This window comes from Athene cunicularia (assembly GCF_003259725.1).
Source record: "Athene cunicularia isolate RWA chromosome 12 unlocalized genomic scaffold, athCun1 chr12_part1, whole genome shotgun sequence".
NCBI lineage: Eukaryota > Metazoa > Chordata > Aves > Strigiformes > Strigidae > Athene > Athene cunicularia.
The window spans coordinates 21,048,422-21,061,361 of NW_020799116.1; the positions used below are offsets into that span (position 1 = coordinate 21,048,422).

General features: G+C 35.1%; 1 protein-coding gene across 2 annotated transcripts in view; it reads left to right on the forward strand.

The window, feature by feature from the left end:
- The first annotated feature begins 797 nt into the window (after positions 1 to 797).
- The window catches only part of ATG7 (autophagy related 7), a 110,186-nt gene continuing 98,043 nt past the window's right edge, over positions 798 to 12,940 (forward strand). For both annotated transcript variants that reach the window (XM_026857511.1, XM_026857512.1), the window contains exons 1-9: positions 798 to 858; positions 3,724 to 3,934; positions 4,148 to 4,202; positions 5,890 to 6,007; positions 7,046 to 7,123; positions 7,674 to 7,790; positions 9,054 to 9,203; positions 11,379 to 11,467; positions 12,554 to 12,675. In XM_026857511.1, the coding sequence (XP_026713312.1) occupies positions 3,757 to 3,934; positions 4,148 to 4,202; positions 5,890 to 6,007; positions 7,046 to 7,123; positions 7,674 to 7,790; positions 9,054 to 9,203; positions 11,379 to 11,467; positions 12,554 to 12,675 (907 nt within the window). In that variant the 5' untranslated portion in view covers positions 798 to 858; positions 3,724 to 3,756. The remainder of the gene's footprint in view (positions 859 to 3,723; positions 3,935 to 4,147; positions 4,203 to 5,889; positions 6,008 to 7,045; positions 7,124 to 7,673; positions 7,791 to 9,053; positions 9,204 to 11,378; positions 11,468 to 12,553; positions 12,676 to 12,940) is intronic.

Consider the following 12,940-nt stretch of genomic DNA (forward strand, 5'->3'; position numbering starts at 1 on the left):
GGCCCGGAGGCGGGGAGTTGAGGAGCAGGCTGGCCCCAGCAGCCAGGGGTGGCCTTTTTGTGACCGTAATGTTGCTGGAAATAGGGAAGGCTCTCCCTGCCCCGAAAATAGGCTTGATAAGGGACATCAGCCAAGAGGCAGCTTTTCTGAAAATGTAGTGGTGGGCAGTAGCGAATTCTGTTGTCGCCTAGGCATAGAGGAGGTCTTCAAAATACTCAGCTCTGGACCACAGAATAAAACGCTTTGTTAAAAAGATGTAGATTTTAGGAGATTGTGTGAATTTGGTTTAAAACTTCTAGCTTCATGATAGTTTTAAGTGCTGTTAAACTGCTAATCATACTTACAGGTAAATTATGTCTGTAGTTTAAATTATGTCATACTAACAGATTAATTATGTCTGTCAAGGGAAAGACAAATATTAAAAGTCTTGGTGTGTTTTTCACTTAATGTGATCCTCTGTTAGATCAGCTTTAAATGCCTGCATATTTAAGAACAAGTGCTAGAACTTCGACTAGTGATAGTGCATTTTATATATATAATCCTTGCTGATTGCACTTGTTAAATTTCCTACCAATTACAGAACATAGTAACAGGTGTCTAACCCATAAATCTTTTCATTTCAAGCACATGTTTCAACTGGGCCCTTTTAAAACTTAGGGTGTGTTCCACATTTAAAGTTTTGTTTGTTTGGTTGGTTTTTTACTTTACTATATTCTCCTAGTATTACTATTAGAGATTGTACGTGAATTTATGTATGTGAGTTCTACAAAATGTATAAGTTTCATCTCTTTTTTTCAGTATTCTAAAATTTGTTGCACAGATTTACCTTTACTTACCACTCTTGCATTAAGAAAGCATGTAAGTGAATATTTGCTTCCAACGACATTAAAGAATATTTTCAGAAGTGTCAATAAATCAGAGGTGTTTGTATATGCTTCTCTGTTTGCATGTGGATACAATAGTGAAGCCTGTTATTTTTATTCCTTCAGTTTTACAGTAACTCTTCAGGTACAGTAATAGTGAAAATAAGTAGGATATTAAAATTCATGCCTAGTGGAAGCTTTTATGCTGATTATTTTTGGTGTGTTACTCAGATAATGGTAGGTAGCTGGCTTCTTGGTTATTTAAAATGTTTGACAATACACTTTAGTGTTGGGTATGTCCTGTACTTATGGAGGGGAGAAGCAAAATGGAAACTTTACCTGTTTGAAAAGTTGAAAAAATTCAAAATGAGTAAACTTTTATTTACAATAGAGCTTGTCTGGCAAGGAAAGTAACAACTTTATTTCACGTCTTGTTGTTTTGGGTTTTATTTAAAGTGTTAAATAATACCTTCCCAAGCTTCTGAAAAAAGGGCAGTGGGACATTTAATGGATTAATATGTATTATGCAGCTATTGGGCCTTTGAATAAAGTTTTATTATGGAAGGCTTAGCATCAAGTACTGTGTAATCTGACTTGTTGCTAACATCTATATGACAAAAAATTGTTTGCCTGTTTTATGATAAGCTTTCTGTGACAGTTGCAAAACAGCTTTATAAGGCTTAAGGCCTATGTAGTAGTAAAAGTTAAATGTTTTCTAATTCATGTTACTACTTTTACATCTTACACGCAGAAAAATAATTCTATAAAAATGGTCAGAAAATTCCATGCAGTTCTGCTGTTCATAGTTATAGTACTTGCAGAGTTTCAAGAAACTAACTGATCTTTTTTCATGTTAATTAAAAGAGATTTGAGAGGTTTTTCAAGTAAGCTATCAAAGTTAACACTACCACAAATTCCAGCTGCTGTCAAAAATAAAATTTAAAAATAAATGATGGGGGGAGATGACAAAATGGCATATTTGCAGTATGCCAGTTAAAGGAAGACATCATGACAGAACTGAAACGTTTAGCTTTCACCATGAAAAATATGGAAAACCTTAAACCTACACCCAAAAAATTTCATTCCACAATTTATCAGTGAGTAAGGAAGGCATTTATGGTAGAAGGAAATAAACTGTATAAAGTGAATGTAGAAGACATAGCTGGATTACACTGAAGACTTGGTTTAAGGAACTGTTGTGTAAGGAAAAGCATAACTATGTCTTTCTCTCAGAGAAGAGCTTGCTATTTGGCAGTTATTAAGAAATTAAACCCACCTCTCATTCACTTCCTCCTGTTCCAAAAAGCATGAAAGAAAAGCATGTAAGCTCTGTTTATGTTGCACAAGTGATTTCACGGGATAATAAACTCGGAACTGTTCGATTCAGTCCAAGCTACAGTACAGTGAAACTGTAGTACATCAGTTTAGACTGGTGTCAGCTGATAGAGCTATGCTGGGAACACTGAGCATCCTATATTTAAAATCCATGTGTGAAGGTCACAGATATTATGAAGGCAATCAGATGGGATTATGTTGTACAAACTAAATGAATTAATATTAAAAAATCAGTTAGTTGAAGGAATAATTTCACTATCATTTGAATTCAGATCCTTGATTTGTTAAGTGTCGTGAACAAAACCTGAACCGGTAGATGTTGATCTCCTTTCTGGGATTAGAAAACAACAGTTACTAACTTGGTAGATGGATGTGTTGTGGTAAATATGAGCATATGTTCATATCTTTGTGAGAAGTTTTAAAACTAATATTTTAAAATCTTACTTTTAATATATAACAAATCCTTGTTTTGCAACATTTATGCTTTTCTTAGCTAGACAGTCAAACTGGAATGCCTAATAGGAGGACCTTCCCTCCCCCAGATGTATATTTGAATACTCTGTAGTGGATTGTGTCTTTGAAACTTTCATCTTAATATGTGTAGGTATAGACATGAAGAGGAATACTGACAGTAAGTGCAAGAGATTCTTGGGGGCAGTGTTTTTATTTGATGGGTTTGCAAGAAAATAAGCAGATTGAGCTGAATCACCTTACAGTGAGTTGAATGCTGCTGCTAAATATGAGCAAGGGGACTTATGCCTAGTTGAAGTAGAGGCTTGTGATAGCCCAGTTTAGATGTTTTACTCATTTTGGGATACAAAAAGATCTAAAATTCTGAAATTTGTAAATGTTGTGAACTGAAGACTCTGTGTTTCTAGGAATAGCGCTCAGCCAATATGGAATAGTGATTTGGGTTACAAAAAAAAGTTCTTCCTGTATGCAGACCTTTAGAGGAGAACTGTAGGAAAACAATCTAGACTTGTACATCACATTGACTTTCTAATGGCTAGTGCAACTGTTAAGGAAGTTCTAGGTTTTGTTTCCAGTTTTGCCTTTCACTGGCTGCAAGACTGGTTTTAGTTTCCCTTTCCTAGCTTTACTTGTTAATTTGTAAATGCTTTATTAGTGTTCAACTCTCACCACAGGCTGCAAGTGAAGACCTAGCTAAATGAAATGTTAGTTTGAATTTTAAATGCCATCAGAAAAAAATAGTACTAACAGGCTTTTAGATGGATATCTAGTTAACAGAAGGAATGCAGATGCAGGGTTGTTTAGCATTTTTTAATTTTTATGTGTGGCAGCACAATACAAGATATAACTCAGAAGTACATAGTTCAGGTGTAGTATCCTAAGTGATAGGAGAAATTGAATATCTGTCAGGAAATCAGATTCTTTTAGGGAGCATGGCCAAACAGAACATATACTTGCCTTCCATAATTTTACATAAAAGAAGTCGGAAGGACTTTGCTTCACGAGTAGTATGGTCAGTTGAGTATGTACTTATCAGGAATATCTGCTTTTACAGAATTCTGTTTAACAGCGATCATTAACAAAAATCATGGCAACTGCCAGTGGTGAGGTGCACCATCCTGTAGATCCTGGAATCTTAAAGCTGCAGTTTGCTCCCTTCAGTAGTGCCTTGGATGCAGGATTCTGGCATGAACTAACCCAGAGGAAACTCAATGAGTACCGACTGGATGAGACCCCAAAAGTTATCAAAGGATACTACTACAATGGTAGGTAGAAACTGGACATCTTGCTTAGTAGTTTGGATTTTTCCTGTCATTCCTCTATTTGTGTAACATGTTTTAGGTTTTTTGCTGAAATATTAGAAAACGTGGCTGGGTGAGCTCTGAATTCTGGTGTGTCTGTGGGTAATTTATAACTTAGATTAACAAAAAGAGGGAAATTAGTCTATTAAAAGAAGCATGTTGCTGCTTTTTGTCCAGGTGATCCTTTGGGTTTGCCAACTCGCTTGACACTGGAGTTTAGTGCCTTTGATATGTAAGTATGTACTGTGGTTTACCTTAGTTTGTGAAGACACTTTCCTTGCATAACAGTAATGCTGTGATATATAATATTACTTGAGCAAATTCTACATGAAAATAAATACACATTTTCATGAACTTTAGAACAGTGGAGAGACTGCTTTGAGTTTCAAACATTATCTCCCTGGTAAGTCTCACATCCACTCACTGTTTGTTTGTATGTTTATATAAAATACCAATTTTTTACATTTTTTCAGCTCTTCTGCGTAAGGAAGGATATTTCAGTCATCTGATTTCTGGTCAAGTTTTTACAAAGATCTTCATTGAGGATTCATCATGACAATTAGGATCTCAAAACAGATTTTACAATCCCTAGTTGTTACATTTTAATACGTTCCAAAGTATTTAACCTGTATGACTGGAATTTTGTACTTTTGTCTTTGCCCTCAAGTGAAAAGTAAACCAAAGGTGCTCAGCGTACACAGCAAAAATGAGATGAGAAATATTTTTTCCACATGGTTTTAATTTCCAGCAAATGCCTAAGTTAGTATGACTAACATACGAACAGATGTTTTCGTAGTTATTGTCTTGTTTGTTTTAAACTCATGGATTATAAAGTTGTAAATCACAGAAGTGACTTTCTCTGCCTTGCTTGGTCACGATGTTAGGAGCCTAGTGAGGCTCTGTGCATTTTGAGATAGTTTCTTAGGAGACACTATTCCATTAATTTTTATGTAAGGACTTTTAGGTATGATACTGAAAGCATATGCAGTAAAGTGTAATTGGAAGAAAGCTGTGGAATTGGGAACAGAAATTTCAGATTAGGAAAAAAATTGATGGCATCATAGTATTTGAGCTCTCAAATGTTATGATAAAAAGTAAAATTATGAAAGGTCCATTTATGTAGTGTTTAATTATTCCTTCTACTGTAACAATTTTTTGTATTTCTGCTTCTGTACTTTAGGTAGTCAGTTTACATGATCATGAAAAGTTCCCTTTTAGCTTTAAAAATTTTTGGAAACTGCATCACTTGTATTTATTATGTAATAAACATTTGCCATATTTGAGTTTTAGCAGAATGATGTTAAAAGAGTCAATGAAATCAATCAGATCTATAAATTGAGGAAATATTTTAGATGTTTTACTGAATTTACATTTGGAAAGGGGCTAAAATATGTACCCTGTTTGCAAACGGTAGCTTCTTCCGCTGATAATGTTACAGGCTATAAAAGCTATTCAATCTTTTTCTAGTTTAGACTTCCTTTAGGATGTTTTTTAAACATAAAATATTTACCGAATAACTCTTTATGTGAATGAAATACTGACATCTAAAGTTCAGTCCTAATCATTTTTTCTTAGTGCAAATCATACTGGTCATGGATAGTTTATATTTGAACCAAACTTTTAAATCTTCAGTCTGCGATTTAATGTCACATTGCTTATAGATAAATACAGATGCCTGATACATTTTTGAAGTCATAATGTAGATGTGGATTTGCACAGGTTCTTGTACCAGTCCATGTACCATAAAGCATTTTGATCATAAAATGTTTTTGTTAGAACTGTTGTTAACTTTTGTTACTGTGCCTCATCATTTGACAGTTTCAGTGCAGCCTTGCACCGCAGGATAGCTACTGCTACTACCACTGATCATGTTAAAGGCATTAGTATCCAATTCCCACAGAGTTCTTTCTCTTATTCAGGAATGCTTCAATACCAGCACGTTGCTGTCCTGCTTTTGGAACATTGTATAATACCAACACTTTTGAGACTTTCAAATCCTGTGATAAGAAATCACTTCTGGAAAAAGAAGCAAATGAGGTATGACTAAAAATCAAGTCAACTGACAGAAAGAATTTGGAAATAACCAGTGAAGTGCTTCACAGTCTCTGCCCAGATATTGGACATACTGTCCATACTCACCCATGTAGTAGCCTCAGGATTTAACTTATTCTAGAAGGAACCATTTGATGTTTGCTTTTTACTGTTCTTTACGTGAGTAGAAAGTAGCTAATTATAGTTGGAGGACTTCATTCGGTGTTCTACTAGGCTACATTTTAAGCTTAACAGTTCTATTAGAGCTACCAGTGACTTGAATTCTGTAGAGCACAGTTTTACAATTTATCTTGACACCCAGAAGCCAGCACCTGGTTTAAACTTTAGATTGCTGCAGTATATCTGTGTGACAAAGTTATGGCTAAGCTCCAGAACAGCAAGAAGGCTGAGATAAAACAAGAAAAAGATGGCTGTCAAAGGAAGGGGCTAGTCAGAATGCTTTATTTGCTCTTATTTTTTTTTATTTAAGACAAAAATCAAACAGGTCTGTCTCATACAAGTATTATAGCTTCTTGTCTCACCAACATGCAGTGTACTGCCTTGTTTCCAAGTCTCCATTTTTTTTTGGTGAAATTTCTTAGTAGCTTATTCACATATCTGTAGATCCCATGAATGAAAAAGATAAGAGTACAACAAAAGGCTATATTAATATCACAGTATGTTCCATATTGTGCTAGTGTTATTTGTTCCCATACATGAAGAACTGTTCCTGATGTTTGTTTTGTTTTGTTTGATGCTCCATGTTTGATCCATGAACTAATGTTCCTCTTGTTCCCCAGCTTCCATCATTTTTTTGTGTTGGAGAGTGCATGTCTGTGTCTTACCTTTAGAATCCTTTTAGTGTAGATAATAGCGTGGATGAGATCAGTTAGCAAAAGATCACAGTGTATTCCTGGGAATGTTAATTTCAGTATTTTAAAGGTACCTGGAAGAATTAAAGATTTCTGCAGCTGTTCTCATGCTACCTTGATGCTTTGTTTCTCTGTCCTTTCTCTTCTTTCTTGTCCCCACAATCAATGACAGATATGGGAATCAATAAAATCTGGAGCTGCTCTTGAAAACCCTATGCTCTTGAACAGGTTCCTGCTGCTGACATTCGCAGTGAGTAATGATAATATGTCTCATACTTAGAGTATTGTAGAGGAAATGTAGTTTCTTTTTACGAGAAATGCTGTATTAGTATTAGCATATTATGGTTATTAGGATCATTCTCAGACATCTTAAAATGTCTGAAAGCATTTAAAAAAACCTAATAAGGTATTCTCATGTACAGATATAAAATATTTTAGGAAGTATTGTTTAAAAAAATGCTGATGCCATCTCGTAGTTTTTTCAACAAATATATAAGATTATCTGACATGCTTATTAGTAAAAGTAGAGCAACTGTTTCATGTTTAAGAAATAGAAAGTTTTAATAAATAATGCTCCATCTCACAAAATCTGTCTGTTTAAATCTTAAAACATATACAGAGAAGAGAAGTCGTCTACTATTTTTTATTTTCTAAAATTATGGCACATTGCCTTGTGAAGTAAGAACAACTATGGTTAGTATGGTTAGTATCATCAACCATCAATTAGACTAGTACTCCAAACCATAATTTATTCTGATTTATATCTTTATTATCTAATTTCACATTTTTTTTTTCCCTAGGATTTAAAAAAGTATAATTTTTATTACTGGTTTTGCTACCCTGCACTCTGCTTCCCTGATGGAATACATATAATTCAGAAACCAGTGTGTCTTGGTGACAGATTCCCACTAAATCAGGTATTAAAAATACTAAATGTTATGAAGTCTATAGCACACAGCAATTTTGTGGGCCTGAAACTTAAAATTTTTGTTAGTGCATACTGAATTAGTTTGAGAATCTAATTTCTTTTAAAAATCTTTTCTTTCCATATGGATTTTTTGCTTACCTTTTTTTTCATTATTGTATAAAATTTCTCAGCTTAACATCACTTCAGCTTTATTCATTTAGATGCAGGTGTGTTTAACAATTCTTGAAGAGGCAGTTATGTTATTTTTAAATTTTATATACAGCTTATTGAATATGTGGCTATATTCTTGAAATTCATTATATTTTCAAGAAACTTTTTTAAAGGGGTATTCCCTGGAAGAACTAAGTCATTAGCAATTACAAAAGTGTTAATAAAATACATGATTGGACAAGAAGAACTGGATTGGGAAGTCTGTTTTTTTTAGGGGAAAAGTTAACCATTTTTTATAGTTTCTTTCATCTTACAGTGCAAAAGGATGAAAAAAATCAACTTCCCCACATGTACTTTTTTGCTTTGACAGAAGTTAAGGTTTTAGACTAGATATTAGGAAGTATTTCTTTGCAGAAGGGGCTGTTGGGCGTTGGAATGGGCTGCCCAGGGCAGGGGGGGAGTCCCCATCCCTGGAGGGGTTGAAGAGTCGGGCTGAGCCAGCGCTGAGGGATCTGGTGGAGTTAGGAACTGTTAACGTTGGGTTGATGGTTGGACTGGATGATCTGCAAGGTCTTTTCCAACCTAGATGATTCTGTGAATAATCATGCGAAACTGTTTTATCTCAGGGAAAAATGCTTAGTTCCCTTCTTCTCAGAAGACCCTTATTAGTTCTGTAGTAATAAATACCATACTAATACTAGTTATGATCCAAAGACAGAGTTTCAGCTAAATAATGAAAATACATATAACAAAATAAATTGAATAGGTCTCTGTTCTTTTGCTAAGAACAGAGGGACAGATTTACATTCTTATAAAGCTACTGTGACTATCAGAATGAGTTTTTTATCTTGTTTTAATTTCTACTGGTAGATCAGTTTGTGGCAAAAATAATAATGTTCCTGTTTAAATTTGCATCAGCAAATGCTCTTTTCGCACCCAAATTTTTTATCTCAGCTGTTGTGGTCATAATGGACTTTCAATATTCTGAATACACTGTATTTTAAGTTTGAATGAGCTTGCTTTTCCAGATGCTTAAACACTTTCTGTGGTTCTGTATAAGATTATTAAAACTGTTGGTTACAGTCATCTTTTTTGCTTTTAGATACAAGCACTTCAGAAAGCATATGATGAACTTTGCCAGAAAGAAGGAGTTACAGCCTTGCCTTATTTTTTAATCAAGTATCATGACAATTCTGTTGAGATATCTCTGCTGAAAAAGTGGGATGGTTTCTTCCAAGACCAAGGGGGAAAGGTAAGGAGAATTTTGTGCCTTTTTATAACCTACAAATGTTTAATTTAGAAACGGTTTGAAAAATGTCTGTAATACTGAGCTGGGCACAATGGTTGACCAATGGGTAGACTGGGTAAATAGCTGAAGACCAGCAGCTTGAATTGATTATTTTTGCGTTAAGTGTCTCTAGTTCTTATGCAAAAGCCCAGTTATATCAGAGTAATGGTGATCTTGAAAACAAAGCTCTTCATGCTCTGTCTCCCTCATTATCAAAACAGAAACAATATAAGTTTATGAGTTAGCATAAGGTTTAAAGTTTTCCAACCACTTTTCTTACAATGCTATAATAATACGAAACACTTATTGTTTGTATACTAAAAATTGATACTCATATTTTGTGTATTTGTTGGTTGTGGTAACAGTAATCAGGGAATACTATACAGGAGTTTTCAATTCAGCATGTATTTTGCCACATGTGTATGTTACAACATGAGAGCTTTGGACACAAATTGCTGGGAATCTGTAAATGAAGAATGTTCAAGGTAATGCTTTGTAATTTTGGAAGATAGATGTGTTGTGCACTAGAAGAGACTGGGATATTTTTTCTGCTAAATGCAGAGAACATGCATGACCTTTGGGTGAAGTGAGAACTGTCCATTGCTTCCAGGTAGGGAAGAATTACAATGATACATGGAGCAGATGTCATCACAGCAAGAGTTGACTGGCTTGGTTGGCTTGTGTTTATGTATATTGAATTCTGATTTGGATCATGTTGCTCAGCTAACTTTGCTAGGCCTCTCTGAATGCTTTACTGTCTTTACTTTTTGTGAACTTCAAACTTTTTTTTCATCTTGAATGTCATTGAAGTGTTAGGAAACAAAATGCAGAGTTATGGTGAAGGGCTAATAAGTGCAATAAGTGCTAATAAGTTTTTTAAGGAGGTCTTGTCACACCTCATAAAAGTAATTCGCTTCTGTTTTAAAATACTTGATCTTCAGGGTTGTTTTTTTTTTTTGCTTTTCCAAATTTGGTTTTCTGAAATTAAGACCTAGGTCTGCAGTTCTTTGTAAAATAAGAATGTGAAGGCTGAGGTTTTAACTCATATAACTACAATAATGGGTCACAGGTAAGAGTTTACTTACTTATATAGGCACATTGTCAATACAAGAGAAATCTGTAATCATCTGGAATATATTTCTTCATTAACATACACTTAGAGGGAAGTGCCAAAATTTTAGATCTGTTGGATAACTTTTATTGCATCAATACTGCCTATAAAATTTGTTTGTATTTCAGAGAGCCAACTGAACTTGCTCCCCTGGAAAAAAATATGTTTTTGCTGTTGCTGAGTTAGTTTTCTGCTAGTTTATCGAATGGAATCAGTTTACTAAGGGGTCTTATGCCTGCTTGAGTGAGCAGTTGCAAAGCAGCAGCAGTAGTGTATGGTTGGGAGGAGGGGTGGGGAGTGTGCCCCTGTTTCTCCTATCTGCATCCATTAGATTGGTTCATCTGCATTGCAGACTGCTCTAGGGACACCTCACTGATGATCCAGAGTGCAGACCAGGCCCTCTAAGCCCATCTGTAGGCAAAGAAGCAGGAGGGGAGGGCTCTGTAGATGTGAGAGACACAGGTATCACTAGTGATGGCTGAGTTTAGGTGTTCAGCATATCTGAAGGTAGGCCATGGCATCTTCCTAATCTCTGGATGTGTTTTTGTTCCGCATCAACTGTGAAGTAAGCTCCTAATTTAGATGCCTCAGCTATGAGCATGGTATTACACTGATTCAACATGATCCCATCTTGAAGGTTGGCTTTATAAGTGATTTTTATGCTGGTTTTGCTTTGACTTGACATCCTGCTGGCCTGTCCTCTCTACTTTTTTTTCATCATCCCAAAATCAATACAGATTTTTGTTTTGAGAGCAAAGCTTCTGTTGTTGGGCTTCTGCCATAATGGTGTGTATAAGGAAGATGCAAGTACTGTAGTGAAAAGTGTATGTCCATAAGTTTAACTGAACACATCTCAAAGCTGTGGCAAATGCTTGACTGAAATCTGGTGTGACCATGTATTAAACATTTGTAAAAGCATAAAATGTGTGTGTAGGCCTTCTCTGTTCAGAAATTTCATGTTAAAATGCCAGGTAACTGAATATCAGCATGGGTAGATGACCTCTCATTTAGAGCAATTTTATTTGCAGGTGACAGTTGGAGTTTATGATCCATGTAATTTATCCCACTATCCAGGATGGCCACTGAGAAATTTCCTGATACTGGCAGCCCACAAATGGTATCTACTTTTTTCTTTCCTACAAAGGTTATTTATTGGTTGATAGCAAATTAGGCATTTTCCCCTCCATGGCACTTTACTCATATCACACACCTGAGATTTAACTTTTAACCTTGACATGACTCACCTTCAGTGATACTGATTTCGCATATTACTCTGTTTTTTACTTCTGTCAGTCACAAGTTCCTATTATTTCTAACCTTCACATGCATGCATGTACCTGGAAATACGTGCTTCAGAACCTGCCAATACCCTCTAGGTGTTAAAATCTTGTTTAAAGTATTCTATGATTTTATGTAATTAATTACTGCCAAGTAATAGTAGACCTGAGTTTTGAAAATCAGACACTCTGGTTTCCTTGTAGTGTACCTTATTTAATTTTTGGGGACAGAAGCTGGAAGACAGGACACTCTGGTGTTTGAAAAAATGTGTCATTTAAAGTATCAAATAAATTTGTGTTGCTGTAACAAAAATGTAATTAAGTGGCATTTTCATAGTTTCCACTTTTGCCTTTTATTACAAAGCACACACCAGGGAGATGATATACCTCAGTTAGGTATGGCATTTTCTGGGCTGCTAGCTCAACTGTACCGTAGAAGGGTGTGTAAGTGCCCAGATTGCTTTACACATTCTGAGGTACAGAGATTTTTAGACACTAAAGTTCTAATTGTTTTATTTGGGTATTTGATTCATAAGGAGGAAAAATGTTACTATATTGAGAACTAAGATGATTTTGCTTGTGCCATCGCAAAGTACATTATGTAACCTGATGTGAGCTCTTAGTGTTTCCCTGCTTTTTATTCCTCTAAATATGCAGTTTGTCCAGCAGCACTGTATAAATAACAGAGGACAGGCTGACAGTGTCATTTATTTAGAGCTGTTTTACAGCAAACTAGTCATTTTCACATACTAAGCAATTGCTTTTATTTATGTCTCATAAGAATAACAGTGTTCCAGTATTAAGAGAAAAAGTCTCACTCAGAATCCGCAAGAGACTAAATGTGTGTGCAATAGTATTTAAATGAAGTCTCTTTCCTGTTAATGAGGTGGTATGTCTCTCTGGATTTGTCTTTTTTCAAATGGCAGGGGCAGCATTCTCCAGTCAGTTGAAGTGCTTTGCTTCAGAGATAGGACCATGCAAGGGGTGAGAGACATAACACACAGCATTATCTTTGAAATAAAACTTCCGGAGAGAGCTCTTGGCCCAGGTAATACATTTAAAAATAAAATTTCTTTACCATTTTTTTTTCCCTTCCTCAATCACGGTGAAGATAGAAAAACTAAATTAATACTACTAAATCATTGCATATGCTAAGTTATTTCAAATGGATTCTAAATTATTTGAATTTCTGTTAAATGTCCATAAAGGAAATGGTTCATTCTTCAAAAAAGAAAGAAGAGAACATACTCTCTTTTAATTTTTTCCTTGTTAAATTGTATTTCTAATTTTAAAAAGAAGAAAAGTCCTCCTGG